This window comes from Schistocerca gregaria, chromosome 5 (genome assembly GCF_023897955.1).
Source record: "Schistocerca gregaria isolate iqSchGreg1 chromosome 5, iqSchGreg1.2, whole genome shotgun sequence".
Classification (NCBI taxonomy): domain Eukaryota; kingdom Metazoa; phylum Arthropoda; class Insecta; order Orthoptera; family Acrididae; genus Schistocerca; species Schistocerca gregaria.
Window position 1 is genome coordinate 156368826 of NC_064924.1, and position 23716 is coordinate 156392541.

General features: G+C 38.1%; 1 protein-coding gene across 1 annotated transcript; it reads left to right on the forward strand.

Moving 5' to 3' along the window:
• The first annotated feature begins 386 nt into the window (after positions 1–386).
• On the forward strand, positions 387–22715 carry LOC126272798 (store-operated calcium entry regulator STIMATE-like). The gene is made up of 5 exons (XM_049975955.1): positions 387–871; positions 18699–18843; positions 20791–20912; positions 20994–21190; positions 21294–22715. Exons 1-5 carry the CDS (start codon positions 748–750, stop codon positions 21516–21518), a joined length of 813 nt encoding a protein of 270 aa, XP_049831912.1. The 5' UTR covers positions 387–747; the 3' UTR covers positions 21519–22715.
• Positions 22716–23716: the final 1001 nt, after the last annotated feature.

Sequence of the window (23716 nt, forward strand, 5' to 3'; positions counted from 1 at the left end):
AGATAGACGCTTGCGAAGTTGACACAGATGCTGTTCATGTGTTTGACTATCCAGAGAGAAAACCAATTATGTAGGCGACTTGCCTGTAACGAATAATTGCATAGACGTCCGATATAATGAGTTAACGAAAAATATTTCTTCATGAAAACTCACAATGAGAAGAAACTAAACAAAACAACAGAGAAGTAACAAAAACTAGGAGATCCTATAGTCTTACGGCAAAGATAAAAAACAACACATGACCAAAAAAACTCTCGCGCACTTTTGATATCACTTTGCACCAGACATGAAAAATATCACTGCCACAATATAAATCAAAATAAGCAATTAACATTCGCTTTCGCTTTCACGATTTTGCCGAGCTCCAAAGTTTTACTTACTGGCCGTTTGGCGCGCTGCTGGCGCAGTAGGCAACGAAATCCAGGCGAAGTGTCGCGACTGTTATGTTATCCCGTGGCTCCGGCTTTTGTGTTGAGTGAGCTGTGGCAGTATGAAAATCTTTGGGTTGTGGCTTAATACCTTGAAACATCTTTGGATTAAATGTCAGTTGATGTGAAGATAGCATGGTGGTTGTCGCGTACAGTGAATAAGCAGCGTCATAAGAGGAGTCAGTAATATTGTGAGACACAGCGACCAGCTCCACATTAATTTTATGATTCATACTGTTGTGAAAATTACAGTCTGTGTCTCCTAGCCATTAAATAAAAAATAATGTTCTTAAGTTAAAAGTGATTTTCACTTTTACAAATGAATACAACAAATGTTGAAGTGAAGCTGGACGACCCACACTGCGGAAAAAATGCTCTCACTGATTCTCTTGGGTGGTTTCTACAGATACTTTTAGCCTGTTTGGCCTTTACGTGCCTTATTTGTAAGTATGTAAAACTGTGATACAGTAGTTCGCTTTGCTTTTGCGTGGCAGACATTATTATACTAATTTTTGTGTGGAGGATACAGTTCTGCATTTGTTGTAATTTGCTTATTTAATTATTCGAGGAGGCAGAAATAGTCAAGACGAAACTGCCAAATGACAGCTTTCAGCGCTCAGTTTGGTGTATGTTTTGATTCGTAACTTTTAATAGCGGTGCCTGTTGTCATTACGATACTAGCATCCCGTGTCTGTGAGGGAGTATTACATTTACGGAGATGATCTGTCTAACGTACTTTAAAATATCGGATGGGTAACAATGAAGATACAGTAGTCGTAGATATGACTTTCTCTCTAATGTTATATTTAGATGTGGTATGGGGAGATTGATATATTGTACTGAAGCAGAGACTTGCCTCCCTTACATTACTCATAAATAATAGAAGATACATCAAATCAAACCTGTGCGCAGTCTCTTCCTATGGAGAATAACAGTAAGAAAGAAAGAACTTCTATATCAGGTGGGCATGTTTTTTCAGTGTCTAATGAGGACAGTTTGCTGTTCATTTATGTACTGCTGTCACATTAGATTAGGATTTTTTATACTATTTTTCTCATAGTGTGAACGTTGTTTGTCCTGATGGCTCTAGTTTCCTTTCTGCTAAAAAATAAATTCCAAACCTTCAATCTGTAATGAGCCAAATTTTTTTTCCCACTGTGTAACCCTGTACCTCTTTCTGTTTTACGTATTAAAGTACATGGAAACATTTTCGATTTTCATATTTGTTGTTTTGTTGTTAGTCCAAAGACTGGCTGGATATAGATCACCATGCTTGTCTATCCTTTGCAAGTCTCTGTATATCTGCTGGAACCTACATCAATTTGAACCTTGTTACTCTAAAGCCTTGGTCTCCTAGTGTTTTACACCTACACTTCTGTCGAATTACCAAATTGATGACAATGGGTGTGACCTGTCAACCAATGTTTTCTTGTAGTCAGTTTGTACAATAAATATTTTTTCTCCCTAGTTTGATTTACTAACTGCAAATCAGTTGTCTCATCTACCCATCTAATCTTTAGCATTCTGCTGCAGCATCATTATTGAAAAAGTTCTTCTCTTTGTCTAAACTCTTTATCACACGCCTTTTACTTTTGTGCAAGACTACATTCCAGATAAATGCCTTCATAAGACTTAGATACCATTACTACAGCAACATTTAACTTTTTCAGTGTTTACGGTTTTGCCAGAAATTTTCTTCTTGCTATTGCCAGTGTGCAATTTATATTCACTCTACTTACACCAGAGTCTTATTTTTCTGTTCAAATAACAAAACTCCCAAATTTAGTTCCTAATTTTCTAAACTAGTTGCTTCACACAACTTCTTGTATGTGGAGCTGATCCATTAGCCCTGGGGCCTACTCGTGTGCTGCTTACCTTGTCCACCACCACACAATGGCCGGCTGCCAGGCTATGTGACTCATTAACAGGAGGGTGGCCACCATGTCATGCCCACAATGCATACACCTCCCCCCTCATGATTGGAGCCTTTAAAGGAAAGTTAAATGTTGCAGTAGTGCTGCCATCTAACTCTTCCTTGAAGCCATTTACTAGGAATGCAGCCTTGTACAGAAGTAAAAGGTGGATGATAAACAGTTCAAAGAGAGCGGAACCTTTTAAAGACACTATCCACTCTGTCGAACTGGTCATGAGAGTCCTTTACCGTCTGTGATAAAATTACTATGTCATCATCAAACTTCCAATATTTAATTTCTTCCCCAAGAACATTTGTTCCATTTCCAAATTTCCCCATTATTTGCTTTTGGGATTTTTCAGTGTACAGGTTGAATAATATTGGGCAACAAAGATAACCTTTTATACTACTTCACTAACTCAAAAACAAACTGTCACCTTTCTATCTAATCTAGGCTTTGGGATAAGCTATGGATCAGTATTTAACCGCAATTACTGTTTTATATTCACATTTGTTGGTTTATCTAGCACTAAACAAAATTGTTAGCTTTGTTTTCCCCTTAAAGGTAACTCAAATCATACACAAGTCTAAAAATAAACTGTGGATTACACAAAGAATAAAGATATCACGTGGGACAAAAAGGAGACTGTATCTACTATCTAGGAAGAGCTCTGACGTTAGAATTGTAATGCATTACAAAAAACACAGCAAAATATTGAGCAAGTAATTCAGAAATAGAAGCAGCTTTATTATGAGAAAAAGATAATTACATCAGGCAACAAAATAAAAGCTGTATGGGATATAGTATATACATGGAGGAAGCCTGGAGATACTGACAGGCTTCTGATAGATTATATAATGGTAAGACAGAGATTTAGGCACCAGGTTTTAAATTGTAAGACATTTCCAGGGGCAGATGTGGACTCTGACCACAATCTATCGGTTATAAACTGTAAATTAAAACTGAAGGAACTGCAAAAAGTTGGGAATTTAAGGAGATGGGACCTGGATAAATTAAAAGAACCAGAGATTGTAGTGTGTTTCAGGGAGGGCATCAGGGAACAATTGATAAGAATGGGGGAAAGAAATACAGTAGAAGAAGAATGGGTGGCTTTGAGAGATGAAATAGTGAAAGCAGCAGAGGATCAAGGAGGTAAAAAGACGAGGGCTAATAGAAATCATGGGTAACATTGAATTTAATTGATGAAAGGAGAAAATAAGAAAATGCAGTAAATGAAGCAGGCAAAAAGGAATACAAAAGTCTAAAAAATGAGATCGACAGGAAGTGCAAAGTGGCTAAGCAGGGTTGGCTAGAGGACAAAAATGAGGATGTAGAGGCTTATCTCAATAGGGGTAAAATAGATACTGCCTACAGGAATATCAAGAGCTCAGATAGAAACCCAGTTCTAAGCAAAGAAGGCAAAGCAGAAAGGTGGAAGGAGTGTGTAGAGGGTCTCTACAATGGCGATATTCTTGAGGACAATTTTATGGAAAGGGAAGGGGATGCAGATGAAGACGAAATGGGAGGTATGATACTGCGTGAAGAGTTTGACAGAGCACTGAAAGACCTGAGTCGAAACAAGGCCCCAGGAGTAGACAACATTCCATTGGAACTACTGATGGCCTTGGGAGAGCCAGTCCTGACAAAACTCTTCTATCTGGTGAGCAAGATGTATGAGACAGGCGACATGCCCTCATACTTCAAGAAGAATATAACAATTCCAATCCCAAAGAAAGCAGGTGCTGACAGATGTGAAAATTACGGAACCATCAGTTTAGTAAGCGACGGCTGCAAAATACTAACACGAATTCTTTACAGATGAATGGAAAAATTGGTAGAAGGTGACCTCGGGGAGATCAATTTGCATTCCGTAGAAATGTTGGAACACGTGAGGCAATACTGACCCTACGACTTATCTTAGAGAATAGATTAAGGAAAGGCAAGCCTACATATCTAGCTTTCGTATAGAGAAAGCATTTGACAATGTTGATTGGAATACTCTTTCATATGTTGAAGGTGGCAGGGGTAAAATACAGGGAGCGAAAGGCTATTTACAATTTGTACAGAAACCAGATGGCAGTTATAAGAGTCGAGGGGCATGAAAGGGAAGCAGTGATTGGGAAGGGAGTGAGACAGGGTTGTAGCCTATCCCCGATGTTATTAAATCTGTATATTGAGCAAGCACTAAAGGAAACAAAAGAAAAATTCGAAGTAGGTATTAAAATCCATGAAGAAGAAATAAAAACTTTGAGGTTTGCTGACGACATTGTAATTCTGTCATAGATAGCAAAGGACTTGGAAAACACCTGAACGGAATGGACAGAGTCTTGAAAGGAGGATATAAGATGAACATCAGCAAAAGCAAAATGAGGATAATGGAATGTAGTTGAATTATGTCAGGTGATGCTGCGGGAATTAGATTAGGAAATGAGATGCTTAAAGTAGTAAATGAGTTTCGCTGTTTGGGGAGTAAAATAACCCGCAGTGGTCGAAGTAGAGAGGATATAAAATGTAGACTGGCAGTTGCAAGGAAAGCATTTCTGAAGAAGAGAAATTTGTTAACATTGAGTATAGATTTAAGTGTCAGGAAATCGTTCCTGAAAGTATTTGTATGGAGTGTAGCCATGTATGGAAGCAAAATGTGGACGATAAATAGTTTAGACAAGAAGAGAATAGAAGCTTTTGAAATGTGGTGCTACAGAAGGATGTTTAAGATTAGATGGGTAGATCACATAACTAATGAGGAGGTATTGGACGGAATTGGGGAGAAGAGAAATTTGTGGCATAACTTGACTAGAAGGGATCAGTTGGCAGGGCATAATCTGAGGCATCAAAGGAATCACCAATTTAGTATTGGAGGGCATTGTGGAAGGTAAAAATCGTAGAGGGAGACCAAGAGATGAATACACTAAACAAATTCAGAAGGATGTAGGTTGCAGTAGGTACTGGGAGATGAAGAAGCTTGCACGGGGTAGAGTAGCAAGGAAAGCTGCATCAAGCCAGTCTCAGGACTGAAGACCACAACAACAACATGGGATATAGTGAAGACAGAGAGAGGTGGGGCCAAAAAGGAAGAGGAACAGATAGCTCTAAAAATAAATGAGACTTTGGTAACAAGTGCATGTAGTGTTGCAAACCTCTTAAACAAGCATTTCTTTTGTGCTACTGACAGCTTGGGGTTATCAGATTTGGTGAATAGGTGCAATGCAGTATCTGAGACCAGATTTTAAAAATAACTTCAGTAAAATTGGAATGGCACTCGCGTCTCCCAAAGTAGCAGCATCCATCATAAAATCTTTAAAATATAATTGAGTGTGTATGATAACAAATCACTCAGTTAATCAAAGAGTACTTATGCGAGTTGATTTTTATCTTAAGTTTTTTGTGTAGTCAATCTCGTATCAGCAGGACTTTTCCAGACTGGATAAAATATGCTGAAGTTAAGCCTCTTTGCAAGAAGTTGGATAAAGAGATATCATCAAACTACCAATCAATTTTAGTTTCGCCGGCTTTGTCAAAAATGTTTGAAGATGTTGTGTTCAAGCAGTCTCCTTAAGCATCCGACCGCAAGTAATATATTGTCCAAGTCACAGTTTAGATTTCTTAAGTGTTCTGATGTAGAGAAAGCTATTTACACTTACAGTGAGACTGTACTTAATTCATTAGGTAATAAATTAGAGGCTATTGGGGTTTTCCGTGACCTGTCAAAAGCCTTCAACTATGTGAACCATAGTATTCTCTCAAGTAAATTAGAATATTATGGTGTCACTGGCAATGCTGTGAAACAAAGGCTGTCATTCTGAAATACCTGTGCAGTAAGCAGTGAGCCTTCATCCAACTAGTAATTAATTACATGTGGTGTTCCATCTTGTGTCCATTGCTTTTTCTTGTGTACATTGACTCCTCATCTGTTACAGTGCCAGATGCTAAATTTATTTTGTTTGCAGATAATACAAACATTGCAATAAGTAGCAAGTCAAGTACAGATATAGAAATAACTGCTGATAAAATTTTCACTTACATTAATAAATTGTTTAAAATTAATTCACTGTCATTAAACATTGAGAAGACCCACAATGTGCAGTTCAGAACCTGTAAGAGACTTCCTTCCAGCCTGTGTATTACATACAGATCGAAGAGTTTAACAGTGTTAAGTTTTTGGATTACAACTAGATATTATATTCATTGTGAAGGGCATACTACAGAATTGGTTAAGTGCTTAAACAAGGCTGTATTTGCAGTGGGAATGTCAGGTGTAGGAGATATAAATATAAGAAGAGATATAAATATAAAAAAACTTGCATAGGGCTACTTTGTTTACTTTCATTCTGTCATGTACTACAGGATCATATTCTGGAACAACTCATCAAACCGAGCAAAAGTTTTGAGGGTGCAAAAGTGTGTGATAAGAATCATTTGTGGTGTAAATTCAACACCACCATGTAGAAACATGTTCAAGGAACTTTGTATTCTAACCACTGCTTCTCATTATATTTATTGCTTAATGAAATTTGTTGCAAGTAATACATCTCTATTTTCAAGCAATAGCTCACTACATAGAATCAGTACTAGGAATAAGGACAATCTACATAAATACTTACCTTGGTCCAAAAAAAGGGGTCCAATATTCAGGACACTAGAGACAATGTGCCCTGTAGAGCAAATTGTAAGAGGATATGTTGCAAGAAGCATAAACAACATATTATTTCTTTGCATATGCAACTTGTAAGGTGATCATAAAGGTAAAACTGCAACTCAAATGATTGATGCCCCTGCACGCTATCCAAAAATTGAACTGGAAGGATACTAAATGGTTGGGATACATGAAGTGCCCTTAGTCACAAACAATTGCAAAATAATGTAGATCTATTGGATTAATCATTATTTCCATTGCGTGATCTATCTGCCTCATTCACCAAACTTGTAGCTACAGATGTCAGTAAATTATTTCTTACTGTTGTCTGCTTTAGAGGCATTATTGTAGATCTGGTATGTCAGGATAGTCACAAAGTTTTAATTAGCACCTCAAAAAATGATTACGTAATTAACATTTCATGTGTGTGTAGGTACATGTTCTCATACACACTGAAACTTTAGCGTTACATTATGGTCATACTTAAAACTTTGACGTGTGTGTGTGTGTGTGTGTGTGTGTGTGTGTGTGTGTGTGTGTGTGTGTGTGTGAGACTTGGTCAATTTTCCAGCCTTCAGGCACAGAACTTTCTGTGAGAGAGCGATTGTATATAATTGCTAAATATGGAGCTATTGCATCAGCATATTCTGAAAGGAACCTGACTAGTATACAATTTGGACCGGAGGCCTTGCCTTACTAAGTGATTCAAGCTGCTTTGCTACACCGAGGATATCTACTTCTATGTTTCTCATCTTGGCAGTTGTTCTTGATTGGAATTCAGGAATATTTACTTCATCTTCTGAAAACATTGTTCTCATGAAACACAACTAGCTCTTTATACTCGTGAAGTAATGAGTGCTATCGATAGGGAATGTCAAATTGATTCCAGAAGGCTTTCAACACTTCCTCACAAGCATCTTCTAATCAAACTTCGTGCCTATGGAATATTGCTTCAGTTGTGCAACTGGATTTGTCATTTCCTTTCACAAAGGTCACAGTTCGTAGTTAGAGACGGAAAGTCATAGAGTAAAAGAGAAGTAATATCTGGTGTTCCCCAAGGCAGTGTTATAGACCCTCTATTGTTCCTGATCTATATTAACGAAATAGGAGACAATCTGAGTATCCCTGTTAGATTGTTTGCTGATGATGCTGTCGTGTACTGTCTTGTAAAGTCATCAAATGACCAAAACGAATTGCAAAATGATTTAGATATCTGCATGGCGCGAAAAGTGGCAGTTGACCCTGAATAAAGAAAAGTGTGAAGTTCTACACATGAGTACTTAAAAGAAATCCTCTGAATTTCGATTACGCGATAAGTCACACAAACCTTAAGACTGTAAATTCAACTAAATACTTAGGGATTACAATTACAAATAACCTAAACTGCAACGAACACATAGATAATGTTGCGGGTAGAACAAACCAAAGACTGTGATTCATTGGCAGAACACTTAGAGGTCTACAGGTCTACTAAAGAGACTGCTTACACCACGGTTGTCCACCCTATTCTGGAGTATTGCTGTGTGGTGTGGGATCTGTATCAGGTGGGACTGATGGATGACGTCGAAAAAGTTCAAAGAATGGTGGCTCGTTTTGTACTATCGTGAAATAGGGGAGATAGTGCCACAGACATGATATGTGAATTGGAGTGGAATCTTTAAAACAAAGGCTTTTTTTTTGCGACAGAATTTTCTCGTGAAATTTTGATCACCAGTTTTCTCTTCCAATTGCGAAAACATTCTGTTGTCACCCACCTACATAGGGAACATGATCACCATGATAAAATAAGAGAAATTGGGGCTCGCACAGAAAAATTTAAGTGCTTGTTTTTCCCACGCGCTGTTTGAGAGTGGAATGGTAGAGACAGCTTGAAGGTGGTTGATTGAGCCCTCTGCCAGGCACTTTATTGTGAATAGCAGAGTAATCACGAAGATGTAGATGTAAAACGTCATTCCTAAATAGCTTTTTCTGCAACACTGACATATGATAAAGAATCGTGGAAACTTTATTTCATTGGTGAAATCCCAGGTTATGCATTTTTACTGACATGGATTTGTTCACTCACCCCAAAGTATAATTTTCTCACCAACTGTAAGCAGGTGTTTTCACAAGCCGTTGTGCTTATTCCTCAATATTCAGTACCAGACATCAAGTAACTGAAGTCTACTTGTATGCAGAATCTTAACTCGTTATTTTATTTCTGAAATACCTCTTGGGGAGTATACTGTAATGGGCAGATTGTGTAATAGTGCTACTGGGTGATGGGAGCAGTCTTAGGGTTTTCCAGGAGGGCTTGACTCTCACCTGGGATGCATTGGATTTATGTGATTGCGAGGGAGAAATAAGGTAACTCCAGAATATAGCAGTTTTGTTCGGGGTCATGTAGATTCCAGAGGAAGATTGAATGTAGCAGGTGAGGGACATAGGCTGTAGAGAGACATGAGTGTTACTGTAACAGCTCTGTACTATTATCTTAGGTTTGTTCAATGATATATGGGAGAGCCCTTGTGTAGGGCAAGGGCTAGTCAGCCTGTGTTATCCTGCATCAGAGCAGCAGGCATAACAAACAGCCTATGGTGTATATGCTCAGCTGGAAGAAGGCTGCTTACTCGATGAATGTGGACACTTCAGTTGCTGATGCCATAGTGGTTAGTACACTGAACATGGCTGCGCTTCTGGAGTGCGGCAGTCACCGATGTCTTGTAGGGAGGCAGAATATGAAGATACTGCACAGAGCCAACCCCGCTACCGTTGGCTAGAGTGGTGGCTGGTGGGCTCCGGCAGCATGGAGTCAGTTGGTCGTGCGTATGTTCCTTGACTGTGATAAAGCAGCGTATTGCTCAGCAGGGGGTCTTGCAGTGGCAGAATATTGACCATGTCGCAAGTATGCTATTCTCTGGCACAGAATAGCTCAGATGTACTAATTATGACTGTCAGTAGAATGTTACTGATCTCGCAGCAATAACTAACACGCGGCAGGTGTCATAACTTAGCCCTGCCATGCCGAAGATGTGTTCATCTGACCGAAGGGTTTAAATTCAGCTGTCAGGAGCTGACCATTCCATCTGACTGCGTTCCTCCTTGTTTATGAATCCTCGAAGCTTGGAAGCTTCCCAAAAGAGGTGGTTAGTGTCCTGGGTAGACATTGACTCGCTGTAGTATGTTGGTGTGGAAGCAGTTACTTGGTGGAGGGTGCTTCTATCAGCATAGGACATTGGCTTGTGACAGTCGGTGCTCAGATCTTGGTGTCTTGTCTGCAGCACTGGGTACTGGCTCGTTTGTGCCATTACATTTCCTTCCTCCAAGGAAAAAACCCAGCCAACTGGATTGCCAGCTGTGAATTGGCTGAAATAGCACTGATACATCAGTTGTTTTTACCCTTTGCATTCTCCATCTTGAGATAGTCTTGAATAATCTTTGCACTTTGGTGTCTTCACCCCCTCCCCTCGTTTCTCTACACATATTTCACTGTTTAACAGGCACAGGGTCTCTAGATTATTGTTCGCACTATTTTTTTTCCACCTTTTCTTTTTATTCCAGTTGTGTCATTTCACCTCAAGGGAAGGGAATGAGGACGAAGGATGCATCCTGTCAGAATAAACTCACTAGTCTTCCTAATTAATATTTGCATGTTAATGCAGCTAAATTTTGTCCCCAAATTCATTAGTATTAATGACCCAGAGCCTCTCTCTAAACCCATCACATGGTAAAATTAACATCTCTCACATTCTCATAGTGCATATATCGCACACTTCTTATATACAGGGTGGTCCATTGATCGTGACCGGGCAAATATCTCACGAAATAAGTGCCAAACGAAAAAACTACAAAGAACGAAGCTCGTCTAGCTTGGAGGAAACCAGATGGCGCTATGGTTGGCCCGCTAGATGGCGCTGCCATAGGTCAAATGGATATCAACTGCGTTTTTCTAAGTAGGAACCCCCATTTTTTATTACATCTTCATGTAGTATGTAAAGAAATATAAATGTTTTAGTTAGTCCACTTATTTCGCTTTGTGATGGATGGTGCTGTAATAGTCACAAACATTTGGCTTACAATTTTAGACGAACAGTTGGTAACAAGTAGGTTTTTTAAATTAAAATACAGAACGTAAGTATATTTAAACATTTTATTTCGGTTGTTTCAATGTGATACATGTACTTTTATGACCTTATCATTTCTGAGAATGCATGCTGTTACAGCGTGATTACCTGTAAATACCACATTAATGCAATAAATGCTCAAAATGATGTCCGTCAACCTCAATGCGTTTGGCAATATGTGTAACAACATTCCTCGCAACAGCGAGTAGTTCGCCTTCCGTAATGTTCGCACATCCATTGACAATGTGCTGATGCATGTTGTCAGGTGTTATGGTGGATCACGAAAGCAAATATCCTTCAACTTCCCCACAGAAAGAAATCCAAGGACGTGAGATCCAGTGAATGTGCGGGCCATGGTATGGTGCTTCGACGACCAATCCACTTGTCTTGAAATATGCTATTCAACAGCGCTTCAATCGCACGCAAGCTATGTGCCGGACATCCATCATGTTGGAAGTACATCGCCATTCTGTCATGCAGTGTAACATCTTGTAGTAACATTGATAGAACATTACATAGGAAATAAGCATACAGTGCACCATTTAGATTGCCATTGATAAAATGGGGGCCAATTATCTTTTGTCCCGTAAAGCCGCACCATACATTAACCCGCCAAGGTCGCTGATGTTCCACTTGTCGCAGCCATTGTGAATTTTCTGTTGCCCAATAGTACATATTATGCCGATTTACGTTAACTGCTGTTGGTGAATGATGCTTCGTCGCTAAATAAAACGCATGCAAAAAATCAGTCATCGTCCCATAATTTCTTTTGTGCCCAGTGGCAGAAGTGTACACGATGTTCAAAGTCGGCACCATGCAATTCCTGGTGCATATAAATATGGTATGGGTGCAATCGATGTTGATATAGCATTCTCAACACTGACGTTTTTGAGATTACCAATTCTCGCGCAATTTGTCTGCTGCTGTTGTGTGGATTAGCTGAGGCAGCAGCTAAAACGCCTACTTGTGCGTCATCATTTATTGCAGGTCGTGGTTGACGTTTCACATGTGGCTGTACACTTCCTGTTTCCTTAAATAATGTAACCATCTGGCGAACGGTTCGGACACTTGGATGTCGTCGTCCAGGATACCGAGCAGCATACATAGCACACGCCCGTTGGGCATCTTGATCACAATAGCCATATATCAACACGATATCGACATTTTCCGCAATTGGTAAACGGTCCATTTTAACATGGGTAATGTACCACGAAGCAAATACCATCCTCACTGGTAGCATGTTATGCGATACCATGTACTTACACGTTTGTGACTATTACAGCACCAACTACCACAAAGTGAAAAAAGTGGGCCGACTAAAACATTCATGTTTCTTTACGTACTACACGAATATGTAACAAAAAATAGGGGTTCCTATTTTAGAAAAACTCTGTTGATATCCATTTGACCTCTGGCAGCACCATCTAGAGGGCCAACCATAGCGCCATCTGGTTTCCCCCTTCAAGCTAGACGAGCTTAGTTCTTTGTAGTTTTTTGTTTTGATGCTTATTTCATGAGATGTTTGGCCCAGTCACTATCAATGGACCACCCTGTATATACTTCTTGACTGGCAGGAACTGATTTGTGTTAATCTCTACGCACACTATCCTGTTGCCTTATCACTGTGACATAACAAATGAGGAAAACTTTTTACAAAAGAAAGGATCCTATGGTAGCATTGCTAAGGTTGCAGTCTCAGATGTATTGACTGGTAAGAAAATTATTATACTATGGCTCAATGAATCCATTACACCTCCATGATTAAGAATCACGAACAAAAACTTCATCTTCATAAGAGTTAAATAATGCAAATAATACTTCATCATCCTCCACAATACAATGTAATCATTACCCTAGCACATCATCATAATACTATCACCTCATAAGAAATCACCAATTCACCAAAAATGTAAATACATAACTCACAGTGTCACAGCTGCTTTTCAGATACCCTCCTGTGCCCTTTGTATACCTGTGATACTTCATAATCTTTCTTAATCTCTGACTCATTATCCCATTATGTCAAATTTCCAGTGTGGAAAGTAATGTAGGCAGTTTTTCTGCTATCGTGCTCACTGTATCTCAAGGGACCTAGGGTGATTTAATTGATGACATCACAGCCACTCAAATCTGTGTGGTACCTCCGCATATTGCTGTGTTAGATCAGTTTCTTATGACGTAAAGGCAGGAAATCTTAATCATCTGAGACTGTTGCCTCTTGGACCCTTGCCTCTTAAAGTTATCAGAAGATCAAAATAAACTGAGAAAAGATTTAGATAAGATATCTGTATGGTGCGAAAATTGGCAATTGACCTTAAATAATGAAATTTGGAGGTCATCCAGATGAGTGCTAAAAGGAATCCATTAAACTTCGGTTACATGATTTTCGCTTTACCACAACTATTTACGTCTGTCTTAAATCTGAGAGGTAACTGATATTCACTAACTATTCCTCGGTTGTCTTCAGACCACCAGATTATCCTATATCCAAGTACACACTTTACCAAATATGTGGAATATCGCATAACAAGATACCAGTTTTCTACGAAATTTGACACACTACATTGCTACAATATACATTATACATAATGAAAGTATCATTTAAAACACCCTTTTAATTTATTATCTGTAACCACATACTTAAACTATAACAAGAACTCAGTCTCACAAAAGTCTTATTTACAAGAAAAACTTTAAGGCTGTTCTGGCCTTGCTAAGCTTTTGGGGAACCCATGGTTTGCCATGCATGAGCCAAGCACATTCTTCGCACTGGCTGGCATAATGCCCGTTTCTATAGCATACACAGCACTCCACGTCATACAGTTTGGTGCATGAAGCAGTGTGTCATAGTAAACTGCACTGGCTGCATGTAACAGGAGTTAACGGTTCAGCCCTCAAGCCTTTAACGTTACTGGGTGGTTATAATTAAACTTTCCCTTTTCAACACATTATAAAATGGAAACTAAGTACTGTAAGAGTACCAAACTTGGTAGCATAATATCAAGGCCATGGGGAAGAGAGATAATGCAGACTCAATTAAATTGAAACACTTCTAATGTGCTGCTACAATACATCACACCATTACATAGGGGTTCAACTACAAAAGAGGCTCAATATGGCACCTGTCAGTTTTGAGAAGAGTCATGAAAGTGCAGGATTGCATTCTGTTCAGCTGAATGTAGCATGTCTGTAGGTATGCTGGCTACTTCTCTTGATATGCTGCACTTCAGATCAGCACATGTGTGAATGTTTCCGTGTAAACCTTATTCTTCAGCTAGCATCATAACCAGCAGTCACAGGGAGGTGAATTGAGGTGATCATGCTGGCCAAGCATTTGAAAACAGTTGGATCATAATTCAATCATTTCCAAATGTGTTTTGGAGAAGCAGGTGAACTTCGCGATGTGCGGTCGGGCCCCATCTTGCATGAAAACTGTTGAGATCAATGTGTCTCTGTAGGGTGGGTATAACCTAGCCAGTCACACTACACATCTTTGGTCCTTGAGTGTCAGCCTGTTCAAAAAAGAATGGGCCTATGATGAACATAGCCACGAAGCCACAACATACGGTGACACATTCCCGTACAGAGCAACTTCAAGCACAGAGTTCACCTCACCCGCCAAAGAAAAATGAGCTTTGTCTGTCCATAGGATAGTCAAAGGCCAGCCCTTGTCAACTTCAATCCTTACGAGAAAGTGGAGAGTGAAGTCAACATGTCGTACGTCATATGGTGCAAGCTGCTGTATGATAGGGATCTTGTACGGAAGCCATTTGAGAATAGTTCAAAGCACTTTCCATACAGTTGACCATGTGATGTTCAACTGTCATGACACAGCATGCGCACTGCCTGACAATCCGGAATTGCATGCAGCGTTGTTTGCCAAAGCAACAGCGATTTCATCAACCACCTGTGCTGCAACTGGTCACTTGCCTCTTCCCGAAGCTACACCCAGTTCTTCAGTTGATTCAGACTACTTCATCACGCTCCGCACAGCAGGTGGAGAAAGAGGACCCATCTGTAATCCTTTCACCCGGAGCTACAGCATTACTGTTGTTTTGATAATAGAGCTTCACCAATATGCATTGTTCCTTTTGTTCAAGCTCTGTCTACGGCACTGGGCACTGGTTTTGATTTGTGCATTTATAATATAGAACTGTACTCATAATAGTGTATATTTTGCCACTGTTTGATAAGAGATCTCTTTTACCTAGGATACTCACACTGCTATCCTAACACCGTAATTAATAATGTGGCATATCCATTTGTCCTGCAGCATAATTTGATTTCCGACACATCATTATCGTTGATGCAGCACCAGGTTTATCCATTTTCGGATCTACTCAGTTCAGCCTGATCTTCACAGATTGTTCCAGAGAGGGAGAAAAAGTAATAGTACCTTTGAACACCATTTTATACTGAATGAAAGTAGCATTTATACAGCAGAATTGACGTATCTACTACAAGCACTCATCAGTATAATAATTCATTGCATCTGAGAAGCTCTTGTATGCAGTGACTTTCTCAGTAGTGTCCATATCAACCTAATACATGACATCCAATCATTCTTAAGTGACCTGTACAGAATAAGTATCACCCAATGACTTGCTTTGGATATGAAGTCACATTGGCGTTCTGGAAATTACGGGATGCATGGGTTAGCCAGGGCAGTCTGTAAGGCAAAGCCTTTGACGTTACCAATTCCTGAAACCAATTTAAGGATGTATTTAAGATGCTTTCTTCTGTGCAAATGGAAGGAAAAGTGACAAATTGTTAAAGAGCTAAAAAACAATAAAGTTCTGTGAAAAGATAAAGCTGTTGTAGAAAAATGTGGACAATGGAACTGTGAAGCAGCTATATAAAGTAATTGAATACATGTGGGAGACTAAACAAATTCCAGAAGATTGGGAGTACTGGTTATTCTACCATTAGACTAAAGTGGGACAAGCAAGTGGAAACGGTTACCAACAGATATCTCACCGCCCCAGTGACACAAAATATCCTGTCGGAAGATTTGGAAAATATATTAGAAAATCCAATGGAGGAACAATTAGGAGAATACCATGAGAGTTTAGGAGAGGAAGATCATATGTCAAGCAGGTATTGAATCTAATAATTAGGTACAAGAAATTTCGAGCCCTAAATCTTTATGCATCCTTTGTTGATTTTTAAAAAGCCTATGATTTCATCAGTAGAGATACATATACAATGTCCTAGAATAATTTGGAACTGACAGTAAAACATTGGCAATCGTTAACCAAATAATACAACTTCCAAATTTAAAATTTAAGGTGAAATATCAAAACCTTTTGAGATGAAAACAGGTGGAAAAATATAATAAATACAATGAGAAAGTGAAGGATTAATGTTATTGCCACTTAAAAAGAATGGATGACGAGACTGACAAATCATCTTCATCTTCTTTGACAAAAATCCAAAACCAAAATTTCATTACTTGTAGAATTTACGACATATCTACCGGAGTTTGGAATAACATACAGAAGAGAGGGGGTCTTGGACAGAAGAAAGAAGAGAGCAACAGAGCAAGAAAGTAGTAGAATTGGGAATCTAGAAAAGAGAATGTCATAAATCGTCTATTTCACATGGTCGCAAGTTGACTAAATTTGAATAATTACAAAATTTGAGTCATGTCATCACACTTCTTGAGGAGGGTCCATTGTCCTATTTCACGTTCACACTGGATTCATGCAGTTCATACATGAATATATCTTCTGACATGAAGATAAGCCCAAGTGTCAGTGTGGAACAGATACAGTGGTTTGATACCTTGTTGAATACCCAGACTTACTGCTGGCACAACCCTTATCACAGAGCCAGCTGTGGGCACCACTACACTATTGTTGAAACCAGTGTTAAATTACTACAAAAAGCAGATACTACTACTCATTTCCTTATTAGAAAATTGAGTTTAGTGATAGATATGGTTGGATATGGGTCTGTAGTCATATGGTTGGGTCTCCATTTCAGATTTTTGTCATCACAGTCTTCAGCTCTTGGTTTTTTTTCTTTATTATACCCTATTTCCTTCTAGTATTCAGTCTTAAGGGGCACCCTTTCTATTTGTGATATGTGACTCAGCTATCAGAATCAGTTGGGCAGCAGTTTACATATTAAAATACTGACCTACAGCAAGGAACCTTAATTTTTCAGCTCATGATGACAAAAAAATTGACAAATGATTAAATAGCTCAAAGTTTAATCGTAGGAGTAATACCTCTCCCTCTAAACTCTTTAATGGAATTTACCACAATATGGAAGACCATGAGGAAGACTTCAGGCTGAGGTTGAAAAATTTCCATGAATAGTAAACAATAAATATTGTCCTAATGTAATGGGAGTGGACCATGTGTAATTAAGGGACCATCAAAATTGCCAAAATCTCGCATGGCATTTCAGCAAGGAGTAAGCCTGGACACTCGTGCTTGTGTTCTCACCATGTTTGCTGGTGGCAGAAATGTAGAATAAGAAAGCATGAGCAGAAAAATGTGAAGACCGTAACTCAGTCTGATATATCATCCTCGTAAATAATTGACTAAAATAATATACAGAAGAACTGAACAGAAAATAGAAGAGGAGGTAGGTCGGTTGTTGGATAAACCAGCTGCCCCCTCTTGATTGTCAGTTGGTCCCAGTTTGTGAGTCTTAACCAAAACACCACACCTTATTGCATGTAATGATTTTTGACAAAAGTTTTGTGTTGATATGTTCTTTCATATTTGCACCTTGCAAGTCACCACACACATGAAATAACTTTTTAAAAAAAGCACTCTGGCCTAACTGACATTTCAGCACGAATGATGGTTAGTCAAATAATTCAACAGTGTGATGCTTTAGAGGCACCTAGCAGGAGAAGCCATCACTACCACCACAATGATCACAGTAAAATAATTGCAGTTAATTGTAGGTTTTTTGTTTTCACATGTTCAACTCTCCTAAGAGTAGGTGAACTGCTGTCACTCCAACATTGCTCCAGTTCCCATTGAAATTTTCATGATGATAATTTCAATATGTTAACTAGCTGGACAGATGATGACAGTGCCAGTTTGAGAATGATAAACTTCTTGCTGCATTGCATACTGGAAAGTTAGGTTCAGATGTAATGTATCGAGTAAATGGCAACTTCATATTGTGGCCATTTCTGTGGTTATATTTTGGAGGTGATAATTTATTTGCAAAGTTCTTTCCAGTTCAGACACAATATCACTTCTTTGATTTGGTTTCAAAGAGTGACAGCTGTTAGCATTTTTCTGTTGCCTGGCAAGCTAAGTTTCCTTGTTGTATCTCCTGAAAGCTGAATATTGATGTTGGAACTGATGTTGGCCCAGTTATTTCTTATATTATTTTAATTGGAAAGAGAGAGATACGAAGAAACACCTTCCTACATGTCACTCACGAACTCACTCAGCTTTGTACCATGACTCTTGTCCAATGACTGTTAGCAAGCAGTAGTGACAGAAATGATGTATTTTCTTGTTAAAATAAGACTAATTGGTATTTAACTAGTTTTAACTTTTTAGAGCATAAATTTTGAAAAAAAGAGGATTTTCTTTTTCGGTGGGTTGGGTTTTCTTGTATCCTTAAAACTATTTTTCTGTTTATACAGTGAAACGGTTTTGTGAGCCACGGTATGAAAGACGCCCATGGCTTATCTGGTTCTATGATACTTCTAAACAAGGAATGGGAGCATTAGTAATACATCTTGCAAATGTGTATTTGGCAAGCACATTCCATGGTGACCCTTGCACATGGTAAGTAAGGGATCAGTATTGCTTATATGTTCGGATATTCATATAAAGCAATAAGTTGTTATTGGCTTATGTACTTTATTAAATTATAGTGATTTAATAACAGTCCATGAGAAAGTATTTGTCTCCTACTTTCCAAACTTCACACAATCTCTCTTACATACCGTTCAGTACCAAACAACTTAGCCAACTCATATAAGCAGCTCAGTTTGTTCTGAATGGATCTAATGAAACAGCTCATGGCACAGCGATAGGACAAAGGATTTGTATTTGGCTGTGAATTTCTGCCATTCGTGTACAGTATCATGCTCTGGATCCAGTCTCTTAGCTGCTGTTCATTAACCGTGAGCAACATTGAGGAGAGTTGGTGGTGGGCAGAGATAACAAATTTTAAGGTCTCTCCTGAGAAATGTGTATTTGTAAATTAATTGGATACATAAAAAATCTACACACCAAGCAGTGGCAGAACACATTCACACAAAAGAAGGTTGTAATAAATAAGGCAAGCTTTCAGAGTCAGTGGCTCCTTGAGGCAGAAGGGTTGAAGGGGGAGGAAGAGGGATGAAGGGAAAGGACTCAAAGTTTAAGAAAAGGGGTAGATTTCGGGAAGGTCACCCAGTACCACTAGTCGGGAGAGACTTATCCCACAGGATGAGGAGGACATACTGATTGTTAGAAGCTGCATCAGTTGAGCCTTGAAAACCTGAGAGCATAATTGTAATCTGCGGTCACAGATGAAAACATATAAAGTCCACAGTATTGTAGAGGGAAATGTATGTCCTTAAAATAACCTTTTAACTATTGGTGCATTATCTCAGTCCTTTGATTCTGCATTATTTTAGGGCTAGTGTAGTTTATGGAAACAGGAAACTATCTTCTGTTTACTAATTGTTAAAATGAGGGCAACTGTAGCAGATTATTCAACAAATGCTATTGATAGATAGTTTGTACATTTGACTTTCAAAGCTTCGTGTAGTTGTGCCATATTAGTGATAAGATCAAGAACTTAAATAAAAAGATCATTCTCTGAAAAGTCAGTATTTTTTTTCTTTTATTCTTCAATACTCTGATATTATTCAGACTAGAAAATGAGTTGCCAATTTTAGTTAACAGCTTTGTTTCTTATCATCTTCAGTCAGTGACTGGTTTGATGAAGCACTGTGATTTTTTTAAATCTATGTAACTCTAATACAACCTACATTTATTTGAACCTGCATGCTGTATTCAAGCCTTTATCATTTCCAGTTTCTACCCTTACACTTCCTTTTGTTGGAATATTAATTATTCCATAATATCTTAACAAGTTTAGTTTAGACAAGAAGAGAATAGAAGCTTTCGAAATGTGGTGCTACAGAAGAATGCTGAAGATTAGATGGGTAGATCACATAACTGATGAGGAGGTATTGAATAGAATTGGGGAGAAGAGGAGCTTGTGGCACAACTTGACTAGAAGAAGGGATCGATTGGTAGGACATGTTCTGAGGCATCAAGGATCACCAATTTAGAATTGGAGGGCAGCGTGGAGGGTAAAAATCATGGAGGGAGACCAAGAGATGCATACACTAAGCAGATTCAGAAGGATGTAGGTTGCGGTAGGTACTGGGAGATGAAGCAGCTTGCACAGGATAGAGTAGCATGGAGAGCTGCATCAAACCAGTCTCAGGGCTGGAGACAACAATAACAACAACAACAACTTAGCTTGTGTGATACCAACCTATTTCATCTTTTAGGCAAATTGTGCCATGAAATGTTTATTCCCCAAGCTCAGTTCAGTAAATCTTCGTCATGCAGGCTACCCTTGTACTCTTCAGCATTCTTGCTGAACACATTTTCATTCTCTTCTTGTCTTTCAGGATTACCAGTTATAGTGTCATGCAAGTTTCGTTTAGTGGTAATGTAACAGATTGTATCTATCGAAGGTGACAGCATTAATTTGAGTTTGTATTTCAGGTACATAATTAATTTTCTCTTGGACTCCTCTGTTGGGCTGCTTATAATTTATATAGGCATTCGGTTGTCACAGTATCTATCAAAAGTAAACAAGTGGGAAGCTATTAACTTTGGTGAATATGGTAAGTAGACTTATCCTTTGTCTAAAGATTAACCTTCTAAGCTCTAATTTCATCATTATAACATCATCATTTTGTTTGCAGGCAAACCCCCATCTGTTAATGCCTGGTTAGCACAGTGTTGCTTGTATGTCCTGTTGATGATCATAGTAAAGGCATGTATTACCTTGCTGATCCAGTTTGGCTTCTGGAACAGTGTAAGGGATTTCATACTTTCACCAATAACAAATCCGAAGGTGGAGCTGGCCTTAGTTATATTTATCATTCCCTTTTTTGTAAACGTAAGTATTCTTCAAATTTTTTGTGTGTTTATTACATGAACAAGTGAAATTAATAAAACTGCTTCATGTGACTTAGTATGTATATAAATTTTCATCATTACAGGCATTGATATTCTGGGTCACAGACAATTTTCTTATGAGACATACTCATTTTAAAAGCTACAAGAGTGATAAGGGTCTGCTTGAGAAGGTAAAGATAAGATACAGAAAACTGAAAAGGGCAAAACGAGATGATTCAGAATCTGATGTTCTGCTGTCTGCAGATGAAGAGCTCTTGGGAGCTAATGAATGTCTCCAACAACGTTTACCAAATGCTACAATCACCTAGTGTTGGATTGGAAATTCCTAACAAAACTATGAGACTAATTCTCTGAATTCCACAATCGCATTCTCTTTGGAAGGAGTTGCGAGTATTAGACTGACAAACCATATGGAATATTTTATACCAAATAACTATACTAATAACCAGTTTTGTAAATTGGTGGCTCTTTTAATGAGTTAAACAGTATATTTTTTCAATGTTCCTTTCATTAGAGGATGAGGTCTGCAGTACATTCAACTGTTTTGTAGTAATGACAATATATAGCAATACTGTCCTGCAAGGTCTTAAGAGATTCATAAAATATGTGCTTTATAATATGTGATATGTTCATTGTAGTTTTGCAGGCTCAGAAAATGAATTGTGTACATTTTATAGTCTTATTTATTTTCTTATTTATTACCATTAATTGATATTTTACGTAGGCCTGTTTGAGAAGGCCTAATGTGTAGAGTCTCAGAGTATGCGAGTCATTTTTCTTTGTTTCATCTGTGTACAATTTACAAACAAAATACAACATGTTTTTTATACATTGTCTTTGGAAATGCATTTCAGATCATGTTCATTTTGTGTAATTATCTACAAAAGTTCCTCCTGTATTCCTTTGTAGCTTTATTGGAGTGTTGAAATCGTGTAATTTTACAATTTTGCAAGTGTATACTCTCATCAGAATTGTTTACTACTGTCACAGCTGCCTCTATGATTTCTAAAAATGTCTAGATAAAAATAATTTTTGTGGGCCGTCCAGTCTATTTTCAAGATCAACATTTGTTGTTGGATAAATTTTATCAAGCCTGAGTAATACTGTAATTCTAGTATCGATAAATTTGACTGATTCTGTGCTATATTATAGCCGTCCATGTATCAATGCATTGAGGCAGATTTTATTCTCTATCACATTTGTGTGCGCAAATGTGACATATTTTGTAGAGAATAGTCTCCTCAATGAATTTACTAAGTGCAGGTGTCATTCATTTCATTTATGATTTCGTTATGATATTTAACAAACATGAAATGACATAAATGAAAGTAGCTGTGGAGCAATAAGAGTACATAGAAATTTTGCTGTGGAGTAAATTTATAAATTTTGTGTTTGATGAGAAAGTTATTTTGTTCTGATGAGAATACTGTTGAAACTGTGATTCAAGAAGAATCATTTTAATAAATTACATATTACATGGAAATAAATGAGGCAATGCCAATACAGATATTTGTGAAGTAATTTCTCCATGAAAAAATTTCCCAAAATTGCTTTTATTATTGATTTACCATTAATTTTAATTGACATCTCTCCTTGATCATAAGTCATCTTTATTTCTGTCTGAATTAAACAAGCAAATATTTATGGACAGTGTAATATAATATTCTAGTGCCGTGTTAATTCGTTTTGGTTCACAGAAAAGAAATAAATACTGTCTATGATTTTTGTAGTTGCTGTGGTTTAATGTAAGACGGAAATATTTTGAGAAAATTGCAAGGAATGTAGCATGAAAATCAATGTTAACTCCTGGTTTTGAATGGATTCTTTGATATTGCAGATAACTAACCAGTTGTATGGTTTTTCAGCAAATAAAACATAAGGGGACTGAAATGGTGCACTGTTATTAGGAACATTATGTGCTACTAAAGATAGCTGTATCATGGCCACCTTTACATAGTCCACCTGTGGGTATTAAGTTTGTAATGAACTGAATAGAGTAAGAATTCCCCACATTTGCTAGTTGATTCTATATTCATTGCCACTACGATGACATACTTTTTGTGACTATGCCAATACATGCTCATTATGTACGCAATTTCAGAGTGTGCACCTCCATTCAGTTCACAGGTCCACTTGTAGAGGCCATCTGGGTTGGTGCGCACCAAAGGAACACCATTATTTAAGCAACTGCAAATGAGTGCTCAACCTATTCTTTACGCTGCATTACTGTTGTCCAGTCAATGTGTTCCTTGCTAAGCACCACCTCTTATGTGCTGCTCTATAAAGTACTATGTTCCATAAATCGTGTTAGTTCTTGCTACGACACATGTACTGCAGTATTATTGCACAGAATATTGCACATCATTTCCATGCACCCTTTGTGCTGTTGTAAAAGTAAGGGGGGAAAAAGTGGTTGATGCACTATTATCAGATGTCCTGTAATGTTGTATCTGAAAGTGGGTATAACTAAATAGCAGTCAAATTACAGTCTATGTATTGATTCTGC

Excerpts from the sequence above, each read along its gene's own strand:
- LOC126272798 (XM_049975955.1), top strand. The coding sequence starts at position 748 with ATGAATACAACAAATGTTGAAGTGAAGCTGGACGACCCACACTGCGGA. Across the intron at positions 18,844-20,790 it reads CATGGTGACCCTTGCACATG|GTACATAATTAATTTTCTCT; the intron begins GTAAGTAAGGGA and ends TTTGTATTTCAG. Across the intron at positions 21,191-21,293 it reads TCATTCCCTTTTTTGTAAAC|GCATTGATATTCTGGGTCAC; the intron begins GTAAGTATTCTT and ends TCATCATTACAG.